Source organism: Argiope bruennichi, chromosome 2, assembly GCF_947563725.1.
Source record: "Argiope bruennichi chromosome 2, qqArgBrue1.1, whole genome shotgun sequence".
Lineage (NCBI taxonomy): Eukaryota > Metazoa > Arthropoda > Arachnida > Araneae > Araneidae > Argiope > Argiope bruennichi.
In genome coordinates this window covers 118,650,852-118,676,006 of record NC_079152.1, presented here as the reverse complement: position 1 = coordinate 118,676,006, position 25,155 = coordinate 118,650,852, and the positions used below count along the sequence as shown (strand labels likewise).

Genomic DNA, 25,155 nt, shown 5'->3' with positions numbered 1-25,155 from the left:
GGTTTTTTTTTTTTTTTTTTTTTTTTTTGCTATGGCAGCTTTCAATTGATACAGTTGATGACAATATTTCGTAGAATTTATTGTTTCCCCTTGAGGAAGGGACTCGTAGAAAATTACGCTTTTCCAATCTCATCAAATGGACAGATGAACTTTTTTTGAGTATAGTTCTAGCTTTGCTACAGCTGAAGGTCTATTGTCCTTAAAACAAGTGCATTTTCTATGCACATTTTCATATAAAATCCAAGTTTCGTTTCCAGTGACAAGCCTCTTTAATGGCGTAAATGTCGCCTTTTGCTACCGATGTTTAATGCTGTGGATGAAAGTCTTAAAAGAGACTGTGGCACAAACAAAACATACTGAAAAAGAGCTCCCGTACGACCGAAACCAATGGTATAGATGGCTAAGCCTGCATGTTAACACAAGCAGAAGCAGGTAAGGCAATTCATAGCACGATGAGAAAGAAACTTTTGGGACACGCTTATATATATCTATATATAAATTTTCTTGTAAACATTATAGTCTGAAAAGAATTAACTACTAACAACTTTAATTAAAAAAATTATGACCACCCACTTTCTTAAGAGTCTTAGATTTCCCATCTTTAACTTGAACCACATCATCAGCATGGACCTTCATGGACTTTTTGATGAACCGCAAAAGATGCTTCTGATTCATGCAAGAAGCTGCATGCACATGAGTATCCACCTTCAACACACAAAAACAGTTACAGTTTTATCATGAATTTAAAATATATATACATTTCAAAGAGAATGTTTCTGTCTTAAGTTAAAAACTATTGTGTTAATCTTGCTTTCACTATAAAGCGGTTTGACATACAAAAATATTTTAGCACATTCCTTGCCTCGATTCATGCCCACAATTCCTATATAAATAGATTTCTCTTCTTCATTATCTCCTAATTATAGGAGAGAATGAGTAATCTAACTGGACAGTAGCTGTGAATTAGTCAAATGGCATCAGTGGCTCCAATGTCTTAAAGGAATTGCAGTCACTTATATTCAATACTTTTTTTATTTGAAAACTCTATGTGTTCCTTTTAATGAGAAAGGCGAGATTAGAAATGTTCAAAGTATTTTATATAAATCCAATGATCTCTAATATAAGGACAAATATCTACAATCTATTGGGCACAAATCTGCAAATGCACAAATCTGCAAATTTAGTATCATACTATAATAGTTCATAAGGAAAGATTTAAGAAATTAATTTTCTTAACATGATTGACTGATATATACTTTTAATAATAATTAATAACTAAGTACAGTTTTCCTTAGATGATAACTGATATGTACTCGAATATAATTAATGTATTCAATAAAAAATTTAAAGGAAAATTGAAGAAAAGAAAACAATTTAATTTACTTTTCTTGCATTATAGAAGTCTCTGTGGGGCACAGCTTTCTGAGCAGCTAATTCACGCAATTCATTCAGCAGCACATGCAACTGATATTTTGAAGAGAGATAGCTTAGTCTCCGATAACAAAATGATTTCCTATAAAATAAAGATGCATAGTGTTAAGCAGAGAGAGACGAGATGTTTCTAATTTAAGTCTATTAAAAAGAATTTTTTTTTTTTTTCCTTTTACTATACAATAAGGATAAATTTATAGTTTTTAAAACTCTATTCAATCAATGGATTTTACAGTGAAACTGTTGTTGAAGTGAATATTATATTCTGAAGAAAAGAAATTTTACCTTAATTGCTCCTAAAGTCTTGTAATAAGAATTAGTGCAACATGAAAAAAAAAATTTGCATGTCATTCAAAAGTTTTAATTCACAATGCAATACATATAAATTGTAGAATACATTATTAAAAAGACCTGCGATATTATAAAGCATATATAAAGAAAAATAACACAATAGCACTTCTACAAGTAAGTTTCTAAATTTCTATGAAATATCACATTATCATGAGCATTACAATAAAAATAAAACAGTTTCGGTTTGCATTGGTTAAAATCTATGACAATATTCCAAAACTATATAGATTTGAAACTAATTCAGAGTAAATAATTCAATTACACATGCCCGCACAAACAGTTTCTTTCCTTTTTAATATATCAAACAAATTACATTCAGGTTCCATTATTTCAAATGTTTTAAAATAAGTGAGAAATACAAATTAAAAGATTAAATTTGCATTAAATAAAAATGAACAAAAATCCTTCTTACAAAGGGCCATCTGCTATCATGGCTCCCATTAAGTGAAGATCTGTGACAAATTCATCAAATGGTGGGTAGGGGAACTGAATTAATTCCATAGCACCAGTTTCTTTGTTATAGCGATGCATTCCATAATAAACTCCAAGGTTGACTTGGAAAACACATGGAATATCTTCAAGTAGGTCAGCTTCCCAGGGATCCCGAATAGTTGGAGGTTGTGTTATAGGCAATTCTGAAAATGAAAAATTACGAGTATAAATTTTTTTCATAAAAGTATTGTAGTCCGTTTTTTATGAAGAAATTCTACCCAATAGAATTTACTGAAAAAGGTAGATGCACAGAAATAAAGTGATATGTTATAAGATTCAAAATTACACAACATTTTAAAAATTTATCTAACAATCAATTGGTTTTGTAGAATAAAGTCTAGTTATTAATGATATTGATAAAATGGATAAAACGTAAATGATTTTGTGAACTTTTTTCTTATTAGGTCAATTATTCATAGTTTTCTAAAAAGCAAATAAAATACAGGTTTCAAGTTTCATCCTTAAAGTTTATTTTCTTACTAATTCTGAAGACAGTGTCTGTAAAGCCAAAATTATACAATCAATGTCAATGTTAACAAAATATGAACATGAATATAAAAGAAAAGAGTTAAATAATTTTTAGGAAGCAATAAACCTAATGATTGGTTAGATTTTAATTATCTTCATACAATAATTTTGAGCTCTAAATATTGAATAAAGTGGATAAATCATAAATTTTGAGAAATATTGAGTGTGTTATTATTGCATGTCGTTTGGTTTAATATGTGCCTAAACATATAAATTTATAAAACATTGTACATATTAGGATTTCCTATATTCAAGGGTACCTTAAAATTGAGTGAAATAGATAGTTTTATTTTTCATTTAAATCAACATTAGAAAATACTATGTTTGTTTGGGAAATATAACTAAATTAAATAAAACAATATAAAGATGGACATAATTTCATAACTACCAAATTCTCATAAAAAGGCTTAGGTAAAACTAGAAATACTATAGGACTTGTGCTGAAAATTAAATTTATCTAAAATAGAAATGTTAAGTATTTGATTAATGCAATATTATAAGTTAGATCATTAAAAAGATTAAGGATATGCACAATGCTAATTAAAATGTTAGTACATTAAAACAGTTAGTAGAATGTCAGTGCAAAGAATAATTAGTTTTTACCTCTCATAATCATAGATTCTTGTTCAAACCTTGAGTAACCTTCAAGAAAATGTTCATTTATTTAAAAACAATTTAATTCTAAGCAGAAACACTTCAATTAAAAGCATAGTAAATAATTATTGATTTTTTTTTTTTTTGTGCTCAAAAACAATAGTAAAATAATAGCAGTATAACAACAACAAAAAAAAAAAGAATGAAAAAGAAAAAGCTGATAGATAAGCAAAAAAATTTAGACAAAAAATTTGTGACAGATAAAAAAAATGAATGCTTAACTCTAAATTTTACTTTAATAAATAGCCATTTCTAGTGTTCAAAAAAAGAATTAGCATTACATGTCTTTAGTCATGTTATAATCTTGACCTATGCAACTTAATTACATTATTATATTTTAAGTATCTGAAAATTATTCATCAGAAATATATATTCAGAAACAATCATAAAATCAATGAAAGAATTACAATTACTGTATAATAAAATCATTACAATCCAATATAACATTGAAAGGAGAAGTAGCAGAAACTCAAAGTTGTATTCTCTTTGCAAGCAGTCTAAATTAAAATTTATATATAAATAAAAATGAAAACAATACTACAGCACTTATTGTTAAAACAATTCCTGATGAAATCTGAAAAAAAAAAAAAAAAATCGAAGCAAATAACTTGATTTCTTTTTAATTTTATCTATTTTCTTTTTTTAAAAAACTATAATTGTATAATTAAAATTAATTTCAACTTTCTGTTAAAAATTAGAATGATAATTGAGATGTTAAGAGCATCAAAGAGAACCAGCCTGAATTTTCATTAAATTGAGCTAGACATACACTGATATAGAAAACATATTTTCTTTCAAATCCAAAGTAGATCAAAAGAATTTTAGCTATCTTATAACAGATGGCAACAGATATGAAATGATCACTGTCAATTTTCGTAAAATATACCTAAAAATATGATAGCTCAAAATAGTGAAAACTGTAGTTAGTTCTATTTTGGTTCTCGAAGCTACAATTATACAATTATATAGATAGATATTACAAAAGAACAAATATTATGCTTATGTTTACAATTCACATAATGAGCATATTCAAATCACTACGTAGCAATAGTGTGCAAATATAGTATTTTATGTCACATTTCTTTTAACTTTAAAACTTGAACACATCTGTGGTTATATTAAAGTACTTGCAGCAACCAACCTTCTAAATCTTCACTTTTTGATGCATCGGCCACATGGGAGTCCCAGTGCTGATCCCTCGGTTTCAAAAATCTTGCAGTGAGAGCAGGAAAAGATTGATTTGCAAAATTCATATATTTCTGCCTCAAATTCAGAGCTTGAAGCAACATAGAAGAGGCCTGCTTCAGGTCTTCTAAAGGAACCTAAAGATTATTATATAGATAAAATATCAGAATACTCAAACTGATTAGACAACTGTTTTTTCTTAGTTTTGGGACAAATTAGGAATAAATTATTATTCCTCTTTTCAAAGGGTAGGAACAAACACATTTAATAGTTTGATGAAAAATGAAGAAAGTCAATTCCAAGGTTTCAATAGTTAGAAAATATATTTAAAAAAGTAATTCATTTAATTTTTTTCATTGTTATTCATAAATGAGAAGTTTTCTCCCATTTTATCATGTATATTGTAAACAATTTATCGTAAGTTAAGTCAGATTTTTAAAAAATGCATATTTACTTTATACTTTTCTAATGAATGAAAATTTTCGCATAAACAATTGACAGCTGCTTGAATTTTTTATCTAAAACCTTTATATAGAACTTTTTAGTTAAAGTGGTTAAAATTACAATGTATCAAAATACATTAGTAAAATTTCCTTAAATGATTCAAAATTATTTTCATAAATTTGTTATATATTTTGTGATATATCTTTATAATAAAACAAAAAGTCTTCAGCATTTAATATTTACTTTGCAATTATATGGACTTTTATTAAAACATAGTGCTGTTTTTGTTTTGAGTCTGTTTCTGAGTGAATAATAGGGTAGATTATTTGGTTTAAAAGTTAAAAATGTATTTTCAAAAAAAATGTTTTAGGTGTAGTTAGGAAGTTCATTAAATAGAAATATACTTTTGAGAATGGGAACATGCTCCTCAAAGAGATTTCTTTGGAACATTAAATAGGGTTTTAATTAATTCAAAAGTAAACTAAAACTTCAATGAGAAAACTTTTAAAAATATTATACACAAAAATAATTTTTACATCATTTTAAGGTTCCTAAACTAATATTTTTAATCATTTAAATTTAGTTGTGCAATTTCTTTGTAATTTTTAAAAAAAATTTAAATATATGTTTTAATATATGGTTTGCCAAAGTAGTTTTCATAGTTGAAAATTAAAATAATTTGTTTTCTTTAGATTTTCTTTTTCTCTGTTTCATTTTAAGCATAAACTGAATTTCTATTTTGGGATTAGATTTGTTAGGAGATACTTATATCTAAATGTAAACCTGAAATATTTAGAAGATTTTTGGGTTTTAAAGCTATATATATTTTTAGCTATATTTTCCTTAAGAAAATGGCAATTTTTCCTATTTTAAATCAAATCTTAAAAAACATTCAAATCTTCTTAACCATTAATTATATTATATTTTTATACAATATAAATTAAATGGTGATTTTTAATCATTTGATAAATGGAATTTCTGTAATAATTATTTGAAGATTGCATGACTTTAATGATTGAAAGTCACAATATAAATCAGAATTATTAATCACAAATTTTATAAAATTTAAACAAATCATAAAAATTTAATTAATCAATTATATAACTTATGAATGCTAGTATTGTTCATGAAAAGTCATTATGAGCAAATTTATGTTTAATCATGTTTGGTATGTGATGCAGTTTTTATATGAATAAATTATTTAAATGATTATTAATTTTTATTTTTTTTATTTTTTAGATATATGTAATTTTGCATTTCTTAAGATGTTAACTATACATACTTTAAGAGTAAAAACACAAACAGCAATCAATTTCATATGCTCATACTTTATAACTAAGTAATGAGCAATTATTGTACCTTAATCTAAATCTTGTCTCACCAAAACAATTTTTATAAATTCTCATGTATTTAGAAAGTTATTTTGTTTCACTTCGTTTAGCAGTTAAATATGAAGATCTGAATTTCTTCAAAAGCCAAACTATGCAAAATATTTTCATTTTGCTTATGCATTAAAATTTAGTTCAAATAGTAAAGAAGTTTTTTTTTTCTGCAGTCCCTCCTTCTTTTGTATTTTCCAACTCATTTCATGGTTGTTCGTAGAATTTTATATACTTTTAGAATACCAAAAATTTAAATAGCCAAATTAAAGTTAGTTGACATTACAAAATAAATACTAAGTGTAAAATATAAATAGTATAAGTTCAAAAATGTTTTATATATTAATATTTCAGTTTCAATCTTCGCACTCGAGGGAATAAAATTTCAGAACAATATCTGGGTACTTTAAAAAAAGGAAAGTGATATTCTGTTTTCATATTTGCCCTGAGTGTCATTATATGTAGGAACACCTTTCTTTTGAATTCAAGAAGGAAAAAAAAAAAATAATAATAATAACTTTAGGCAATTTTTAAAAACTATTAGTAAAGTTTGTGAATTTTCAAGAAGCTATAATTTTCAAAATTGTTTGGTGCAAATGATATTTCTTATTTTAAAGCAAAACTGCTGAAGATAAGAGAATTTTATGCATTACCAGCCATCTTTGGTAAATAGTTGCTTTGGCAGGAATATTAGTTTGGGTAATTTTAGTTAAATTTCTTATGCATAACATAGTGTTCATGATTTTCTCACTAAAGTATTTTTAAGCCAACAATTGTAACAAACATTGCAGTTTTGTCATTTCAATAGCCTTAGGTTTGTCTTGTTTATGTACATGAATATTTGTAAAGAAATACTGGTTAATCCCATCATAAAGTCCTTAATAGTTATTAATATGTTTTAAAATGTATGTTGTCTTTTGCCATATAGAAATTACATCCCCCCCCAGATAAAATGAACAGATAATAATTAAAATCTTTTTTGTTAACTCTAAACAACAGCCGAAAATCATGTAATTAAATATCTGATGAAACAAAGAAAATGACTACATTTCATTGCAACAATAAAATATATTGTTGAAAACTATACAAACACACATCTTGATTTGCCAATTAGAAGTTCATTCATCCAAGTGCATGTGAAACAGATAAATCAGCATTGAAAACAATCAGTAAAATAAAATTTAACAAATGGTATTTTATTAGAATCATAGATTAAAACTTATTTAGCTTGTATCAAATCTTGGTCTAAATCAGAATAGCTGACTACTAATCTATTTGTGTGTATATGAACATAATGATCCATAGAAAAATGAAGCTAGATTTATAAATTTTATTACATCTTTTCATCAAATGTAAATTCACATCTAATTTTGAATTAAATATATCAGATTGTCTGTTTGTTTGTTTGTCTCTCTGTAAGCATATATGAACATAGTACTAAAAACAAATTAGATAAAATGTGATATTAATATATAAAGTTTATATACTAGTTTAATAAATTGTAGATCTATGTCAAATTTGTATTTAAATTACTGCTGCGAAGACGACCAAATGCATATTCAATTATCTTCACTAAATACACTTCAGTTCACAAAACTAAACACAAAAGATAGCATTGCGAGTAAAGTATGTATGAAAATGAAGGGAAAACTGTCACTAGTTATTTCTTCCTTTTCTAATACTGTTGATTTTCCGGTACAACAAAAAAGGTATATATATATATATATATATACATACAGGGTGGTCAAAAAAAAAACTTCCCCTATATATGAAACCCTAGCGGCCTATCCACTCAACCAATCGAACCAAAATTTCAGACATGGTTGTTTGAAGGTATGCGCTGGAGATTGTGATGATTCTAAACAACGCAGGGTTCACGGTTACGGTTACAATGAGAGAATTTTGAAATTTTCGAATGGCAACACCCACTTTTCCTTGCGCAAATTGATCAGCGTATTGAAAAACCACAAATGGCGTTGTAACGATTAGCGTGTGACGAAAATTGTCGCCGTAAAGCATTTGCAAAGAAGAGCATTATAAAGGACTAATGACAACAAAGAGAGGAAAGAGAAAAAGAGTTTTTATTGGAATGGAAAGTTATAATTACAGGTTTTCAACATGTTCACCTTCACAGGCGACAACGCATTGAATTTGGGAGATTGTGGACAACAATGCCGAACGTAACATGAAAGGAGGAATCTGCATAATTTCACATGTTATGGCATCTGGTAATTCTGACACATGTCGTGGACCAGGCGTGTACACCTTAGATTTCAGATAATCTCAGAACCAGAAATCCATAGGAGTGAATCGGGGGATCGCGGTGACCACGAAACTGCAAAGTTACTAGAGATGACTCTATCACCAAAGTGTTGTTGCAACACTGATCGAACACATTGGGCGACGTATGGAGGAGCCCCATCTTGCATCCATACAATGTCCCTAATGACATTTCGTTGCTGCAATTCAGGAGTAATGAAATTCTGCAACTGTGTCAGAATTGCAAGATGCGATAACACGTGAAGTTATGCAGATTCCTCCTTTCGTGTTACGTTCAGCATTGTTGTCCACAATCTCTCGAATAAAATGTGTTATTGCCTGCGAAGGTGAACACGTTGAGAACCTGTAATTATAACTTTCCATTCCAATAAAAACTTTGTTTCTCTTTCCTCTCTGTGTTGTCATTAGTCTTTTATAATGCTCTTCTTTGCAAATGCTTTACGGCGGCAATTTTCGTCACACGCTAATCGTTCCAATGCCATTTGTGGTTTTTCAATACGCTGATCAATTTGTGCAAGGAAAAATGGGTGTTGCCATTCGAAAATCTCGAAATTCTCTCACAGTAACCGTAACTGTGAGCTCTGCATTGTTTAGAATCATCACAATCTCCAGCACATACCTTCAAACAACCATGTCTGAAATTTTGGTTCGATTGGTTGAGCGGATAGGCCGCTAGGGTTTCATATATAGGGGAAGTTTTTTTTTGACCACCCTGTATATATATATATATATATATATATATAGAGAGAGAGAGAGAGAGAGAGAGAAAGATACTGATTGAGAATGCATTCAATAAAATATTTTATGCACATCCAACCAAAAAATATGATGTAAATGAAAATATACTGAAACAAGTATTTTTGAAATGCATTCAAAAACTAAATTATGAGAAGAACTGAAAAACTAAAAAGAAGCATATAACAGGTGTTAAGGAACAATATCTTACCCCAGAACAATGTTCTCCACCAACGGTGACTCTCTGGAAATCTGGCACATAGATGTTTTCATACAATGGAACCTTTTTATCAACCACATCTACAGACTTACTCTGATCAAAGCTCTGTTTCTCCAAAAGTTTTAAATGGGCCCTAATAAGATATGAATAATTATATATTTTAAAATAAATGCTTATAGCAGTATCATAAAATAATGCATACTTTTGTTTGACAAGTAAACAAATTACAACATTAATACAACTTACATTAAATCAAACTCATACATGCAAATTAAAATTTGAACTTGTAATTGATATAAGCAAGATTAAAAAATTACTTACAAGACTAAAAAAGCAACTTAAAAAAATAATAGAAAATTTTAATGGCATCTTACCTTTGCATAATAAAGTTACACACAAATTTTTAAAAATATATTTTAGAAATTTATGTCATTAAAATTTTGCAAAGAATAATTATTTCTTATATATCATCCAAACAATTTACAAATCATACTCAGATTCATTTAATATTACAATACTTTAACAAAAAGTTTTGCATATATATCAATGCAATTATAAAACAGTTAATCCTGAATTATCAGTGCTTTGATTTTTAAGTGCAAATATTTAATTTATGATCTTAAAATGCATAATCATACCAAGTACAGTTGTTTTATATAGAATTTTAAATTGATATACATATAAAAAAAATAAATGATTCTGTCATGTATTGTTTAAAAGAGTTGGTAGTGGTTGAAGATTCAATAATCATTCCATTTTAATCTTGAAGAATAGTTCTTTAATTCATGAAAAAGGAAATTGAATCATACAAAAGTATTCTGAAGATGGATCCAAGCCATGATCATTTTAAGGAAACAAAGTACACACATTTACCAGTGAAGATAAAAATTTAAAAAAGGCACAGAAAGTGAACCCAAAGGCTTAACGTTCAATTTTCAATGACAGGAAATTTCCTTCAATTGAAAAGTGAAATTTAAAAAAAAATTGCTAGATCAGCCTTTTAAACGAGATTTTTAATATTTAAGGCAGAGAAAATCAATCTATGACAAAGTTATAGCTATCAGGATTTAAGAAGCGTGAACAAAAAGAATTTATTTTAAAGGTGGAGATTAATTAAATTTATCATGTGTATAATATTTAAAAGATATTTTGTACATTTTATACACAAAGGAAAAAGATGTAATAACATCTAAATGCAACTGCTTAAAAAACTAAATTTTTCATTCATACAAAGCTACAGATCAGATTCCAAATGAATAAAATCATTTCACTGAGTCTTAAATTTGAAATTAAAACTCACTTTTTATCTCCATTCATCATAGAGCTGCTTGAAATTGGAAAAGACAACACAGATTATTAAGGAGATAAAAAAAAAAAAAAAAGGAGGAGGGGTATAAATAAAAATTTAAATAAAAAGGAGAAAGCTAATTTAACAATATAATGATTAATATATATTAACATTTCTCAATAAAATAAAGGATAAAAAAATTTCAGATTTTTAATAATCAACTCTTAATTTTTTAATGAATAATAAGAAATTTTAATTTTTTAATTATTAGTTTTTCTTTTTAAAAACAAACGATATATAAAAAGCTCTAACTAAACAGGGTAGTTAAAAAATGAATTGACTTTACTTTATTACAAGCATAATCATTTACATCAAATGATAAGTAAGAATTTTTAGACTATCCACAAACATACTAAATAGAAATATGATGAAGGGATCTTTTGTTTCAAGAATGGGACTTGTTTTTGCAGCATTGAGTTGTTATGGCAACAATAAATGTAATATATTTTCATCGGAATTTTTTCCTTCCATATAACACTTTTGAGCTTTAAAATAAAAATAATTTTAAATCAAACTTTATTATTATATTTACTTCCAAATCCTTCAATTCTTCTTAGATTTTTTTGGATGAGTACAAATTTCTTTAAATTGTAATTTCATATTAATAGTATCTGTTATCTGAATTAAACTAGAATAGTGTCAATTTAGATATGTATGAATTCAGATGTTTGAATAAGTTCAAATATTAATTAAAGAGGACATCATACAGAAAAATGAAATCATGAAATTATCAATTATAATATACAGAAAGTTACTTATATAAGATTTACATAAAAAATAAACCAAAATTAAATTATGTATAAGTTCATTACATACATATGCATAAAAATTATAAATTGTACAAAATTATAAATTTGAGCAATTGGAAATTCTTATCATTGGGGTAAGAATAAGTAGAGTTCCACTGTGTTACATCTGCCTCACATTCCAGAGATCTAATTGATACATACATGAATAGGTTTATAAAATACAGTACAAAAATGCATTTTCTCACAGTTTTAAATGTCATTAATAACCAAAAATAATAAAAATTATAATATTCAAATAATACAAAAAAAATTCTGAAAATTTTTATAACAAACAAATATGAAGAATCTTATAAGTCAACCATCTAACTCTCCGACCCGCCCTAAGGCACACGGATTTAAACCATAAAACTGAATGACCGGACCGCCGCAACAGCAATTGGCGGGAACTGTGGTTGAGTCCTAAGGGCCGTCACCGGCCACGGTACAACCCTCCCCGAAGGAAGTACGTCCCGTCATCGATGGGAGGAGCCAGATCCCCCACCTATTAGTGTACCCTCCAGGGTGGCGAGATCCAACCACCATGCCGGAAGCATCTCATCCTCATTTCGAGGTGCCCCCCCCCCCCCGAGGGTTTGAAGAATCTTATAAGTCTGAACTTTTTGCATGGATTTTATTTTGTGTTTGAATGTTCAATCAAAATAAAAAGAGTTGTTCAAAAATATTTCTGAATTAAGCAATCAGTCTCCATACAGAAAAAGGTTATACTAAATCTAAGTTTTAATGGGATGTAATACAACAAACTTATTTTAAAACCTATACATTGGATGTATTTATCTCATTCTTTTAAGAATCCATCTAACCTTGAGGTAATGCTGTAAGAAACTTCTAATTTTATTATAATTTAAAATTATAAATTAAATTTTAGAAGCTACAAATTTTTTTTTTTTTTTCAAAAATAGCAACATAATTTAAGAAGCCATATGTTGCTTAATTTTCAATGTATTTAAATGAAAGATTCATTCTAATCATTTGTTTTCAAACTGATTTTCTGAATTCAGATTGAGACAGTTTTTGATATAATAAAAAGCCTTGATGTAGACTTTATTCATGAATAGTACAAAATTCACAATAATCAAATTCTTTTTTCTTTCCCTTGCTTTATTACAGAATGATTTTAGTTTAAAAGTTGCTTGATTGGCAAGGGAATGTTATAGACAGAGAACAGGGTATAACCCACATATATAAACAGGCAAGTAAGTCTTTGTTTTTTTCTTTGCAAAATATTAAAAAAAGAAAAGAAACAGAGAAAAAAAATGCATTTTTAACATACTTGGAAGATAACTGTCTTTGAACCGCTTTCCGCGATTCATTCTTTTCTATTGGAAAATGAGGCACTTCATACGGTGCTGAAATCTCCCTTCCAGTTTCCTTGAAATTTTGTATGATGGTCTCTGCTATTTTTTGGTAATTTTCATCTGCCTCACAGCGTATTTTTACACTTGGAATCTTAGTGAGAGGTGGAGGTGACTTGCGACCTGAAATAAACAAGTAAAAAAAAAACATTAATAAATTAAATTAAGTAATATATTTAATAAAAATCAAACCAATAAAATAACTTAAATGACAACTTATTTAATTCCAACATATTGAGGTTAAGTTTGCCAAAATTAAATACTGTTAATAATTTTTCTCCCTTTGATTTCATTCAATAACTCTATTAAGCATGGGAGGTAAATGATTTTATTTATTTTTTTTAAAATCATTTTTATCTTCATAACCATTAAAAACCATTAGAGAAACTCAGAAATAACTAAAAATGCAAAGTTAAAAACTGAAATTTTCATACAAAATATTTAAAATTTGCTTTTTGTATTTATAACCCAACAGAAATATGTTGTTAGTTCATGCAGCTCTAGATATTATATATATAAAATTTTGTAAATGAAAAACTCAAAAGAGAGTAAAACAAATTTTACTAAGCATAGTAAATAAAACTCAGATATTTCAATATATTTAACTTAAGGAAGCAATATGTATCATATTTAAACTTTAAAACAATGCCGAGAAAAATAAATGATAATTATTAAAAGAAAAACAATGAAATTCCCAAATAATTGAGATACATATATTCAGTTCAATAATTAGTTTTCCTTGTTAAGATGAGCTTCACAAATTAAAGAAGTATCTCATCATTAATTTTTCCTTAATATATCATTTAAAAAAACAGACATTTGATTAAAGATAAATAGTTTACTTTCTTTTGTACTTCAAAGTTCTTAATTCTCTAAATAAAAGGAGGAGGGGGAGATTATGATTTTAGATGGAAACACATGCACTTTTCATAACTTTCAACCTTCACAAAAATCATTTATTACCGATCAATATCTCTACTTCAAAAATAAGTTTTGTTAAAAAAAATTTTGATTTTTAACAATAAAATGGTCTCATAATTTACTCAAAAGAGATAATTTTAATTTAATGGAAAAATTTATTATACCACTAAAATTTCTTATTTTTATTATATAGAAATAAACAACACTCCAATAATGATTAAACAAAATGTTTGTGAAAGAGAAAATATTTTATATTAAAGTAAAACATGAAGAAAATGCCAAAGTACAAAAGATAATATAAATCTTGAAATGAGAGAATAAAAATTAATTATATATAAAAACAGTTTTTATAAATGCATAAATAACCTATTAAATATTTTTTGAATCTTACCATTATCAAATACAAATAAAATATGTACAAATTCAATATTTAATTATTGTTCTCACCAGAATGATGGTCATCTTTCTTATCAATTTCTTTTTCAACATGATCAGATATCTTCTTTATGGTATCCTCCATTTTAAACTTTTAAAACTAACAAAGTAAGAAAAAAAAATTAGTACATGAGCAATCTATCATGTACCAATTACTAAATAAGAAAGAAATTAATTTATTATTTAGTGAACATTGTATTAGAAGCATTGAACATTGTATTTGAAGCATGTATTAGGTGTTTATTCAATTATTACATTAATTAGATACATAAAGTAAACAGAAAATTTTTAAGCCTGAATACCAATATGAAATAATTAGCATAATACATTACAGCGAATGATTTGAATGCATGAGGTCCCACATCACTGATTAATTTTATAAAAGGCCTTTGCAATTATTTTTTTATGTGTGTGTGTAGTTAAAATTGAACAATTAATCTTAAAAGTCTAATTACTCTATTATTAAATGTTCTCAACACAAACCTGCTTAGAACAGAGGTAAATAATATTCAAAGGAATTATAATAATGTACTGTCCTTTTTCATAAGTGGAATAACCAATTTAATAAAATACAAATTAATTAAAAGATGTCTTCACAAGCTAAATTTTTTTTTAATGAAATCTACTTAAATATCTTTTATAACATTTATTATATACTTATAAATAATAAGACAATTAGCCGTTCCTATCAAAAAGTAAAAAAATGTATGGTATTAAAAAAAAATCCATTCATCCATTATTTAAAAAAATAGGTAGAAAGAAAAAAATATTATATTTAAGAAATTCCTAGAAATTCCGTTCTGGATATATTTTAAAGTCATAAAATAATAGACAAAAATAAAAATACAATTAAATTTAATAAATTTTTGAGAAAAGGATAAGAAATGAAAATAATATCAGAGATCTAGCAACCACCATACATCTTTAGAAACACCTCAACCATAAAAACAAGCACCAGGTTTTGAATTATCTTCAAAGATTAAATCTTAATATAGTTAAGAAATCAAACCATAAATTTTATTTGAGTATACTCTTACAGTGAATATCGTATAAAATGTAAATAAAAATTACATTTGTATATCAATAAAAAAAATTTAAAAAAAAATTTTTAACAAATAATCACATAACATATTTAGTTTAGTTTAAATTATTGAAATATATTGCAAAATTAGTTACTTTTTTGAAATCAAAACCTTTCAAAACTGAAAGAAATGGAAGAATATTATTTTATAATGAAATGTTCTTGATATTAAATACTGAAAAATAATTAACCTCTCATATAAATATTTTAAAATTTGCTATTAGTTCTAAAAGAATATCTTTCATAGATAATGAACAAAAATATATTTATACTACAAACATAAAACGATATGTGAAATTGCATCCTTTTAACTTCATATGGTGAAAATCCAATTAACTCCATTATTCCATACTTTTTAAAGATAATTATATCATAGTGCAAAACAAAATCAGATTATCGTTTTTTCAATAGTTATCATTTATTAATGGGGATAAGACATGTAGTTAATTTTAATAACTATTTTTAGTTATGATAAGATCGTTTCCGGTATTCCAAACATGACACTGCAAAGCTCTTCACAATAATTTGACAAACAAATAACTAGAAAAAAAATGTTATTTTCATGCAATTAATAGTTTTAAAAATATACATTTGAAGTAATCACTATATTTTCTTTAAAACGAACACTGAGAAATATAAAAACAAACCTATAAAAGAAAATGAAAAACTCATATCACTACAAAATCAAAAATCCCAGTTTGTTTTGATGCGCATAAAAACAGTTTCCAAGAATAGATCACTGCAAAATGCAGATAAAAAAGATATGCAGTTGGACAAAACTTTTCAGACTTATATAAGATGATGAAAAATTGTTATTAACTTTTATCAAAGTTGTTATTAATTTTTATGTTTTATCTGATATATTTCTCAAAATATTTTTTCATATTTTATCTTTCATCGTAAGATATTTTTGCCATTTTGACACGATACCGCTAAGCCGTTCATGATCGATTAATCGATATCGAACTGAGTACAAATATTTACGTTTTGAAGTAGTAAACATGTTCCGTATTAGTCGCAACTATTTAAATTTTTTCTGCTGTTATTAATTATATAAATCCAATGTTATTACGATGTCTTATTAAAATTTGAAATCTTGAAAAAAAAATGTCTCGAAGTTTGGGCGCTGCAACTGTTCGTTTAGTGGAAAGAACTCGGAAGCTACCTTCGAGAGCTGCTCTTGTTTTAACTCCTGCTGCAGTGAATCAAATTAAGAAACTACTTAAACAAAAACCTGAAGCAATTGGACTCAAAATAGGTGTTGCTCAACGTGGTTGCAATGGCTTGAGTTATACCCTCGATTATGTTCAAGAGAAAGGAAAATTTGACGAAGTTGTATCACAAGATGGTGTTAAAATTCTTATCGATGCAAAAGCTCAGATGACTCTTTTAGGATCTGAAATGGATTTTCTAGAAAGTCCACTAGCCAGTGAATTTGTATTCAATAATCCTAATATTAAAGGGACGTGTGGCTGTGGCGAGAGCTTTACTATATAATATGCTCTTAAAAGCATCAATATAGAATGTACTTCTATAATATCTGATATATTTATTAGATTTGTGAAAATGAATTATATTTATGGGAAAATGTATCTTTGACATTAACAGAAATATGTAGCTAATAAAAAGTGTTGCTTACACTTGTGTTACTTTATTTGAAAAACAATGGTTTGACTTAAGAGTGGGATATAATTAATATAGCTTTATTGTTGTCATTAATTTTAATGATTGCACATTTATTTCATTCTACTAAAATTAAGAACAAAAAAAATAGTAGCATTAATATGCTTGCAGGTTTATATGCACTTCATGATTGAAGGTAAGAAAAGTTAAATTAATTTTAGTATTGGCTATGTTGCTTCCAAACAAGAGTTAAATTTTTCTAATTAAAAAAAATTCTGTAATTATTCATAACAGAAATATTTCATTATGATTTAATTTTTAACAACAGTAGTTATCTCTCTGGTCAAAACTTACTGTAAACAATTTTCTTTCAACATTTTATTATTTTTCAAGTAACAGAAAGTGTATTTTTATTTATCACTTTTTGCTCTGGACATTTATCATGTTTTCTTCCAATTATCTTCAAACAGAAAAGAATTAAATGGTATATAACATTTTGTTATTTAATAATTTCTTTTATATTTAAATGTTAAAATTACTTCTCACTTAACTTTGTAATATATTAGCTATTTTAATTTCTACTTAAAACTATCTATATGATTATGCATTATTGTTAAGTCAATGATACAAAGTAGCAGTATTCATCCTTTAGCAGAATAAAAATCACATTACAATAAATTAAATAATCTGACATGAAATTGATATGAAATTTCTTTTGTACTGTCACAATATCTTTGTAATGTACAATTTTATTTTTTGTGATAGACAGTTGCCATTTTTATTCAGGTTATATTTTAAACAAACATCTGTGTTTGATCTTAGTAAAACAATCGCATCCCCCCCCCTGTACAATTTGTTTGATATTCTAACTATCGCAAGTTAAAATTATAAATCATTCAGTGGAAAGTTTATAATCTTATTCAAAAACAAATAAAAATCAGCTGAAAAGCCCTTCTTACAACTGTTATTTAGATGTGACAACCTATTACCATTATATAAAATATCTATACAATTTGATATTAAAGAGTAAGAAGGATAATTAAAAATAATCTTATTAATATTGGGTCTAAAATATTAATTAGAGTAGGCTTCTTGAACTTCATATCCCTATAATTTAAGGTTAAAAAATATACTCTTTCCATATTAGTAAGAGAAATTGTTGAAAACTCTTGATGGTAAGCTTTTTTTTTTTTTAAATTTATAATAGAAAATTGAGCTAGCCCACCCTTTTTTTATATAATTAATTATTTATTTATTTTCCCTCCTTACATACAAACCTTTCACATTTGTTTTTACACTTCCCTTCTTACAAACCATACACATTTTTTCCCTCCGTTGCAAACCTTTATGATCATAAAATAAGAAGAAAAAAAATTATAAGTGGTATAACTGGACATATTTACAGACAGAAAGGACTGCATATCTACAAAACATTCAAGAAACTGGGCTAGTTTAAAAAATAGGAATTGCCCAGAGACCTTACAATTCTAATGGAGGGTGGCAAGAGCCCAACATATTTTTTTGTAGTAATTTAATTTTGCGCTTTCATTTAATTGAGAAGAGTTGCATGCTTGAGCTTATTTTTATTCATTGATCCTTTAAATTTTGTAACATTTCTAAGTAATTACCTTTGACAGGTTTTGTTTTATAGTTCAAAAAAGAATAAGTATTTTTATAAATTTTTTTAATGTTTGATCCTGCAATTAAATAACATTTAGATTATGCTAAAAAGATTATTATTATTTATTTATTTTATCATTTTGTTTAAAATTACTTCTGATTTTTCTGTAGACAAGGTAATAAAACTCTAATGTGATGTAAAATTAAATGCTTATTTCTTCCAATTTGTCAAATTTTACTATTTAACACTGTCTTTATAGAAATTTAATTTTAAAAATATCTGGTTTTGGAATCTGAAATGGGGAAAGAGAAGTCTAGAGATTTAGAGTGCCTAAAGTCCCTAGTGGGATTAATCCGGTTAAACCCTGGTTTAAGTTAATGCGAAGGCATGACACAAATAGTTTCTGTTCTCTGGCAAGTTTCTCCATTGGGAACAATTAATATAACCAAACCAAACCAATCCATTGGGAACAATGACCACTCTTGACTAAGCATTAAAAAAATTGCATAGGTATTAAACAGAATATAATAGTAACTAATAAATTAATAAAAATTTTATTTTAATATTTAAAATTGAATAATGATATGTATCCTTTTGAAAGGTTGTGAATCTAAATGAATAAAAAAGTTTTAGACAAAAAAATAGAGAAAGTTAAACTTTGTAATTGATAATAATGATACTATGGACAGCCTTTCTTCACATTCATTGGATTGTAATCACATTTTTCACCACATCTACCTTGAATTCTTTCTATAAAGAATACCATGTCTTTTCTACTGTAATACACAATTATTAATTTTTAATGCTGATTGATGTCTATCTTTAAATCCCTAATTCTCGAATGAGCTATTTTAACATCTCGATGAAAGTGGATGTTTAGATGAGTCATTTGTTTCTCTTTTTTGTGAATTGCTATGCAATAATTTTCCAGTAACTAGAGTCATATTTAATGCATTTAAAAATAAATTCCACCATTTTATATCTTGTTGCAAAGTTGTGATGGTAGATGTTTAATATTTTATCCAACTAATCAACTCTATCCATCCCAGGATTATATCTATGATCCAAGTTTGATTATTCAATAAGTATGAAGTTTTTTTTTTTTTTTTTCTTTTATTCGCGCAAATAACTTTTGGTTATTTAAACTAGAAGAAATTAAAGTACTAATTTTGAAAAAACATTCATAATATATGCCTATAAATACTAATTTATTTGTAATCAAATACCCAGATTTTTTTTTTTTTTTTTTTTTTTTTTTTTGAAGGAAATTTTCAATTCAGTGTTCTGCTTTGTGAATAATGACCTGTAAATTATTAAGAGAAAAGAAAAAAAAAAAATCAGAAAACAGATTGAAAAAATTATTCCTCCCCTAACGTGAATAGAAAAATTAATTTATTAGGTTTGGTCATTCCAGAGACCATGGTTACTAATCCTTAAAATAAGAATCCATTTTTGTTGTAATCGCATTATTTTACACTCAAAATAATGTATAAGTGGGTCAGAGGCGGCTTTTTGCACAGTTGTTGAAGACGATCGCCACGAGATATACATAGGGGCTTAAAACTGTTCACCGTATATCGTAATGTAAGTAAATTTTATTGTTTAAGAATTTTTTGACTTTAAGTTTTCTTTTATTAAAAATTAATTATTATACGATATTATTAAATCTGCAATTTATAAATTTGAAGTAATAAGGAAAATCAATTAGTTCGTGTTTTTTTCCCCGGTCCTAATCTTTCCTGAGTCCTTAAGGCAAAGTTAGGGTTAATGACTCTTTTTCTGTGAACACGATAATTCAAAAACTCTTTCAATTACATGAAATTTGGTATGTGGCCTTTACACAAAATTTGTAGATTTGTGTCAAATTTTGAATGGAACCCATTGATATGAAAAGTCTATCTAACTGTCTGACTCCAAGTGAATACGATAACTAAAAAAAGTATTTAAGTATATGAATACAACTTGGTACACAAATTTATTATCTGAAGTGTAGATATTTAATAAAGTTTGTAAACGGGTAGGTTGGGCGTTTCCCTTGGTTCAGACCCATGTGGGTAGCTGTTAGTAGATAATTTTCGGGTTCCACCATTTCACGAACGATGTGCTTCGTGCACGGTATTGGAGTGGAAACACCGTACTTTAATGTCTGTTGATCTGTACGTGGGTCTTTGTTAGATAAATTATATCTGGCATGTGATCTTTGTATTAAAATTGTAAGTCTGTGTTAAATTTTGATTCCAAGGGGTCAAAGAAAAAGCATCTACAATGCATTTTTTATATATATATAATACTACGAGACGCAAAACTCTTGTGCGTGCGGATATCGGAAAATAAACATTTGAGCTCTTGTAGTTTTCACAGGCTTCTCCAATATCCATGATTTTATGGAGGAAGAGGGTGACAATTTTAATAAAGTATTTGATAGAAAGTTTCAAGGATACCACTGTCATTGGTTAAAATGAATTTAAACAATAAGTTTTCTTTTCTTTTTTTTTTCTTCTTTTTTTTGAACAAGAAAACATAAATGATATATTTATTAGAAATAAATCTTTTAATTTTTATTCCTGCTTAATTCAAAATTTGAATACTTGAACATCAGTATGTCCATCCTATTCAGAGAGATGCAAAGACGCAGTAATTACTATCACCTCATTCTTTTACATTAGTAAAAAAGGTTTAAAGTATAAGGTATAGTATAAAGGTTAAAAGTTTAAATTAATAGTACTAGATAAGAAAGCGTAGCAAAGTATTATATCTCTTTCCCTCATTTCCCTCTGTAATCCAACCAATCCATAGTGAATGTATATATTTATAAAATATGAGTAACCAATCTAAAGTAAGAAATATTTTGAAAACGAAACGAAATAATTTCGGAATCACAGCTAAAAATTATTTCTTATTCAAACTAAAACCAAAAAAGGAACAGGAAAAACTTCATAGTATTTAGAGAGCGCAAATACAGCTACTTCTAAAACACAGATGAATTGATACAAAAGTATTAAAATCAAGTTAATAGGAAAATCAAATAAACCAAATATAAAAAGGAATCCGGCATGAAGACTTTTTCAAGGGTCACCCTCAGGCAGGGATTCAAAAAAAGGGATTTTTTTTCTGTGAGGGAATGCAGACAAGAATGTCTAATAATGATTTCTCGTGACCCGAAAATCCCCTGAAATTAGGCCTAAGTGATATACCATTTTAACAGAAAGGACAATACAAAACAACAAATTAGAAGAAAATAACCACTAATAAGTAAAAATACAATAACAAAAAACACTAAAAACACTTAAACCATTAAAGTAAAACAAAAAGCAAAGGACATACCAGCAGCAGCAAGGAAATTTTAAGCTATCGATTGTGATTCCCGCTTTTTAAAAACACAAAGCTAACGTATTAAAAATAAACAATAATTATAGTCTCTCAGCGCCATTTTTTATGTGGTTTATTTGATTTTCCTATTAACTTGATTTTAATACTTTTATAAACTATGAGATTTAATAGTGTAGAGCTAAAAAAATAACACTATTTAAATTGTATCAATAATAAAGTATATCCTCTGAACAAAATGAAGAGTAAATAGAAACTGGTGGCATTATCTTTAGATTATATAACGAACATTAAAAAATAACCATGAAGGTTAAATGACCAATTAAGTTTAATTCTTCTTATCAATAGTTTGCCAAGGAGAGCGCCTCAAGATAATTCACCGCCTCATATTATCAAAACTCGTCTCTCAAGCGCGTTAGTCTTAATCTAGTGTATGATAAGTTTTGCGTAAGCCAGATAAAAGAAAATCAGAAAAGAAATAGATAATGTTTTAATCGTGGAGGAATAAAAGTAAGCAGTATTGTCTAAGAAAAAAATAGTGATTTTTAAGATGAATGAAATATTTGAATTTCGATGTATCAAACGAGTGCTTCAAGCAAATAAATTAGTTTTAGAACAGTTTAAAAGTACTAAAATGTAGGAAATTCCTATTAGTAGGCCGAATGTTCCAATAAGAAACAAAATAAAACTATAATGAAATGGTAGATATTATCACCCATTTTTCACCAATGGGGTCAATTCACGGTCACGTGTCAGGTACCAAACAAACCGCTTCTGTTCAATTTTCAACCGTTCTGCGCATGTCGTGATGTTTGCCGATAACGTTGACACTGTTTACATTGTTGTTGACATTGTTTAGTAAATATTAAGCAAGCCGATCAATTATTAAAAACTTCTGATTTTTTTTAAAGATATTATTTTGAATTATTTTCTCCAAATTTTCTTAGTTATATATTTTTATTTCTTATATTAAAATTTTAATTAATATTTTCAATAGAATTATTGTTTATGCAAAATTAACTAACATCGCTTTTTAATTCGTCTGGTGCCGCTTTATTCTTTCCTTTCCCATATCCCCCCACCCCCATTTTTTCATCCGAAGGATACATTTTGACAAATGACTATGGCAGTGTTTTTGAAAAATTACATATGTTCTTTTTTACATATTATTTAAATAGTATTGAATGTTGAATTTTATGAATATAGTTCCCCCAGTTAGTTCTTTTTAAAAATAATTATTACTCTTAGATAAGTTAATATTTTAAAGCTTACTAATGAAATTATTGTATTTTTTTTTCTTATGTAATTACTTTTATAAATATTGAGAGTTAGTTATTTGATGTTTTCAGTTTGCTTAAAAGAAAGAACATGAAACTCAAATTATTTATATAGAATAAATTATGTTTACAATTTCAAATTAGGAAATATAAAAGGTATGGATACCTTTTTTTAAATCTATGCAACTTATGAATAAATAATTTCATTTTAATTTGTAGAAATCATTAAAGGAAAACAAACAAAATCAAACTTTCATAATTTTTATTTACACATTACAAATATATATATATATATAGAAAGAGAGAGAGATATATAAAATATATGATCCAATGTATGTTTCAATGTACTCACTAATTCAAAAAAACTAAAAAAAAAAGCTATTTACTATTTATCAACATTTATTTTTCTAGACACTTAGAAATAATATAAACACAGTATGACAAGAATGTCAATGTTAATGATGAAATCCATTTTATTCAACAGAAACATCCTAGATACTAAAAAATAGGGTTTTTAATCACTAATAAAAACATAATGTTGAACAGTATACTTTTAAAGCAGAACATTTATGAAATTTTTTTAAATGCTAAAGTTACATTGATAAAAATTAAATTGAATGAATATCATAAAATAAAACAAAAACATATAATAGAGTAAATTTAATAAACAACAATAAGGTCATGATATATATACATATATATAGAGAGAGAAGTTAAATATTATATAAAGAGGAGTTGAAAGAAACACTTTTATGCTTTCACAGAATTTTATAATTCAAAATTGATATGTTAAAGAAATAGAAAAAAAAAAAAAAAAAAAAAAGTGAAACATGCATGTAGCAATGAAGTTGGGAATAAAAATTATATAATAAATGTTGATATGGAAATTGATTTTCAATGAAAAGACCTTTATTTATTAACACAGAAATCACTGAGGTGCACAGTGTTATAACAGGATATTATGATAACAGTGAATTTCAGTTTAAATACAATAAACTATTGACATTTCATTTTGAACAATAGAAAAGATGTTTGATATACATTCACTTTGAATCCATCACAAATCTGCAAATGTAATTAGAAAGCTAGTAATATTCACTTCTACCTAAGTTTAGCATTATAGCAGTTGTTATTTTTGCAATAGGAGTTTGTTTACTTACGTTAATTAAATTTAGATAAGATTTTGTAAAAAAATGCAATGTAATACTCATGTAAACATTTTAAAACCTTCTAAGCATATTCAAAATTATCAGAAATTTCATCAAATGTGAATGAAGTAAATTAGAAATGCACTCATGATTTTGTTTGATTGTTTTTGGTGGCAAATCGCTTACCGATTTCTTTTTCTTCGAAGAGTTTTTCTAACAAATTACTGGAACAGCTATATTTAATAAATGGACACAAACTGAAGGAATTCTTCAAAATGATCGGAGCATATCATTGACTTCGAAGGCTTGAAAAAATCTATACCAAAGCTATCAACCCAAGTCAGGTTTGTTGAAAGGAAAATAAAAAAACATTTTATCATGACAGTCACTCTTGTATTTCGCATTAAAGCATGCATCCATCAGCACACCAGTATTTCCTCTGTTAACACATAATAAGAGGAAACAAAATGACTCAAAAATTATAACTTCAAATGTAAACAAAAAATCCGCTTCA

The 25,155-nt window shown here is 26.7% G+C and overlaps 2 protein-coding genes across 2 annotated transcripts in view; one reads left to right on the top strand and one right to left on the bottom strand.

Moving 5' to 3' along the window:
* LOC129954595 (AMP deaminase 2-like) overlaps positions 1–16,374 on the bottom strand; it is a 34,244-nt gene extending 17,870 nt beyond the window's left edge. Inside the window, exons 1-10 of the mRNA XM_056068155.1 lie at positions 16,293–16,374; positions 14,577–14,664; positions 13,127–13,331; positions 11,000–11,026; positions 9,691–9,832; positions 4,598–4,778; positions 3,406–3,444; positions 2,195–2,417; positions 1,384–1,513; positions 574–705 (exon numbers count right to left, since the gene is read on the bottom strand). Of these exons, the coding sequence (XP_055924130.1) occupies positions 574–705; positions 1,384–1,513; positions 2,195–2,417; positions 3,406–3,444; positions 4,598–4,778; positions 9,691–9,832; positions 11,000–11,026; positions 13,127–13,331; positions 14,577–14,649 (1,152 nt within the window). The 5' untranslated portion in view covers positions 14,650–14,664; positions 16,293–16,374. The remainder of the gene's footprint in view (positions 1–573; positions 706–1,383; positions 1,514–2,194; positions 2,418–3,405; positions 3,445–4,597; positions 4,779–9,690; positions 9,833–10,999; positions 11,027–13,126; positions 13,332–14,576; positions 14,665–16,292) is intronic.
* Positions 16,375–16,609: 235 nt separating this feature from the next.
* LOC129954611 (iron-sulfur cluster assembly 1 homolog, mitochondrial-like) lies at positions 16,610–17,285 on the top strand. Its single transcript, XM_056068156.1, has one exon. The coding sequence runs from the start codon at positions 16,753–16,755 to the stop codon at positions 17,140–17,142; it is 390 nt and encodes a 129-aa protein (XP_055924131.1). The 5' UTR covers positions 16,610–16,752; the 3' UTR covers positions 17,143–17,285.
* Positions 17,286–25,155: the final 7,870 nt, after the last annotated feature.

Coding starts and splice junctions, on each gene's coding strand:
- LOC129954611 (XM_056068156.1), top strand. CDS start 16,753: ATGTCTCGAAGTTTGGGCGCTGCAACTGTTCGTTTAGTGGAAAGAACT.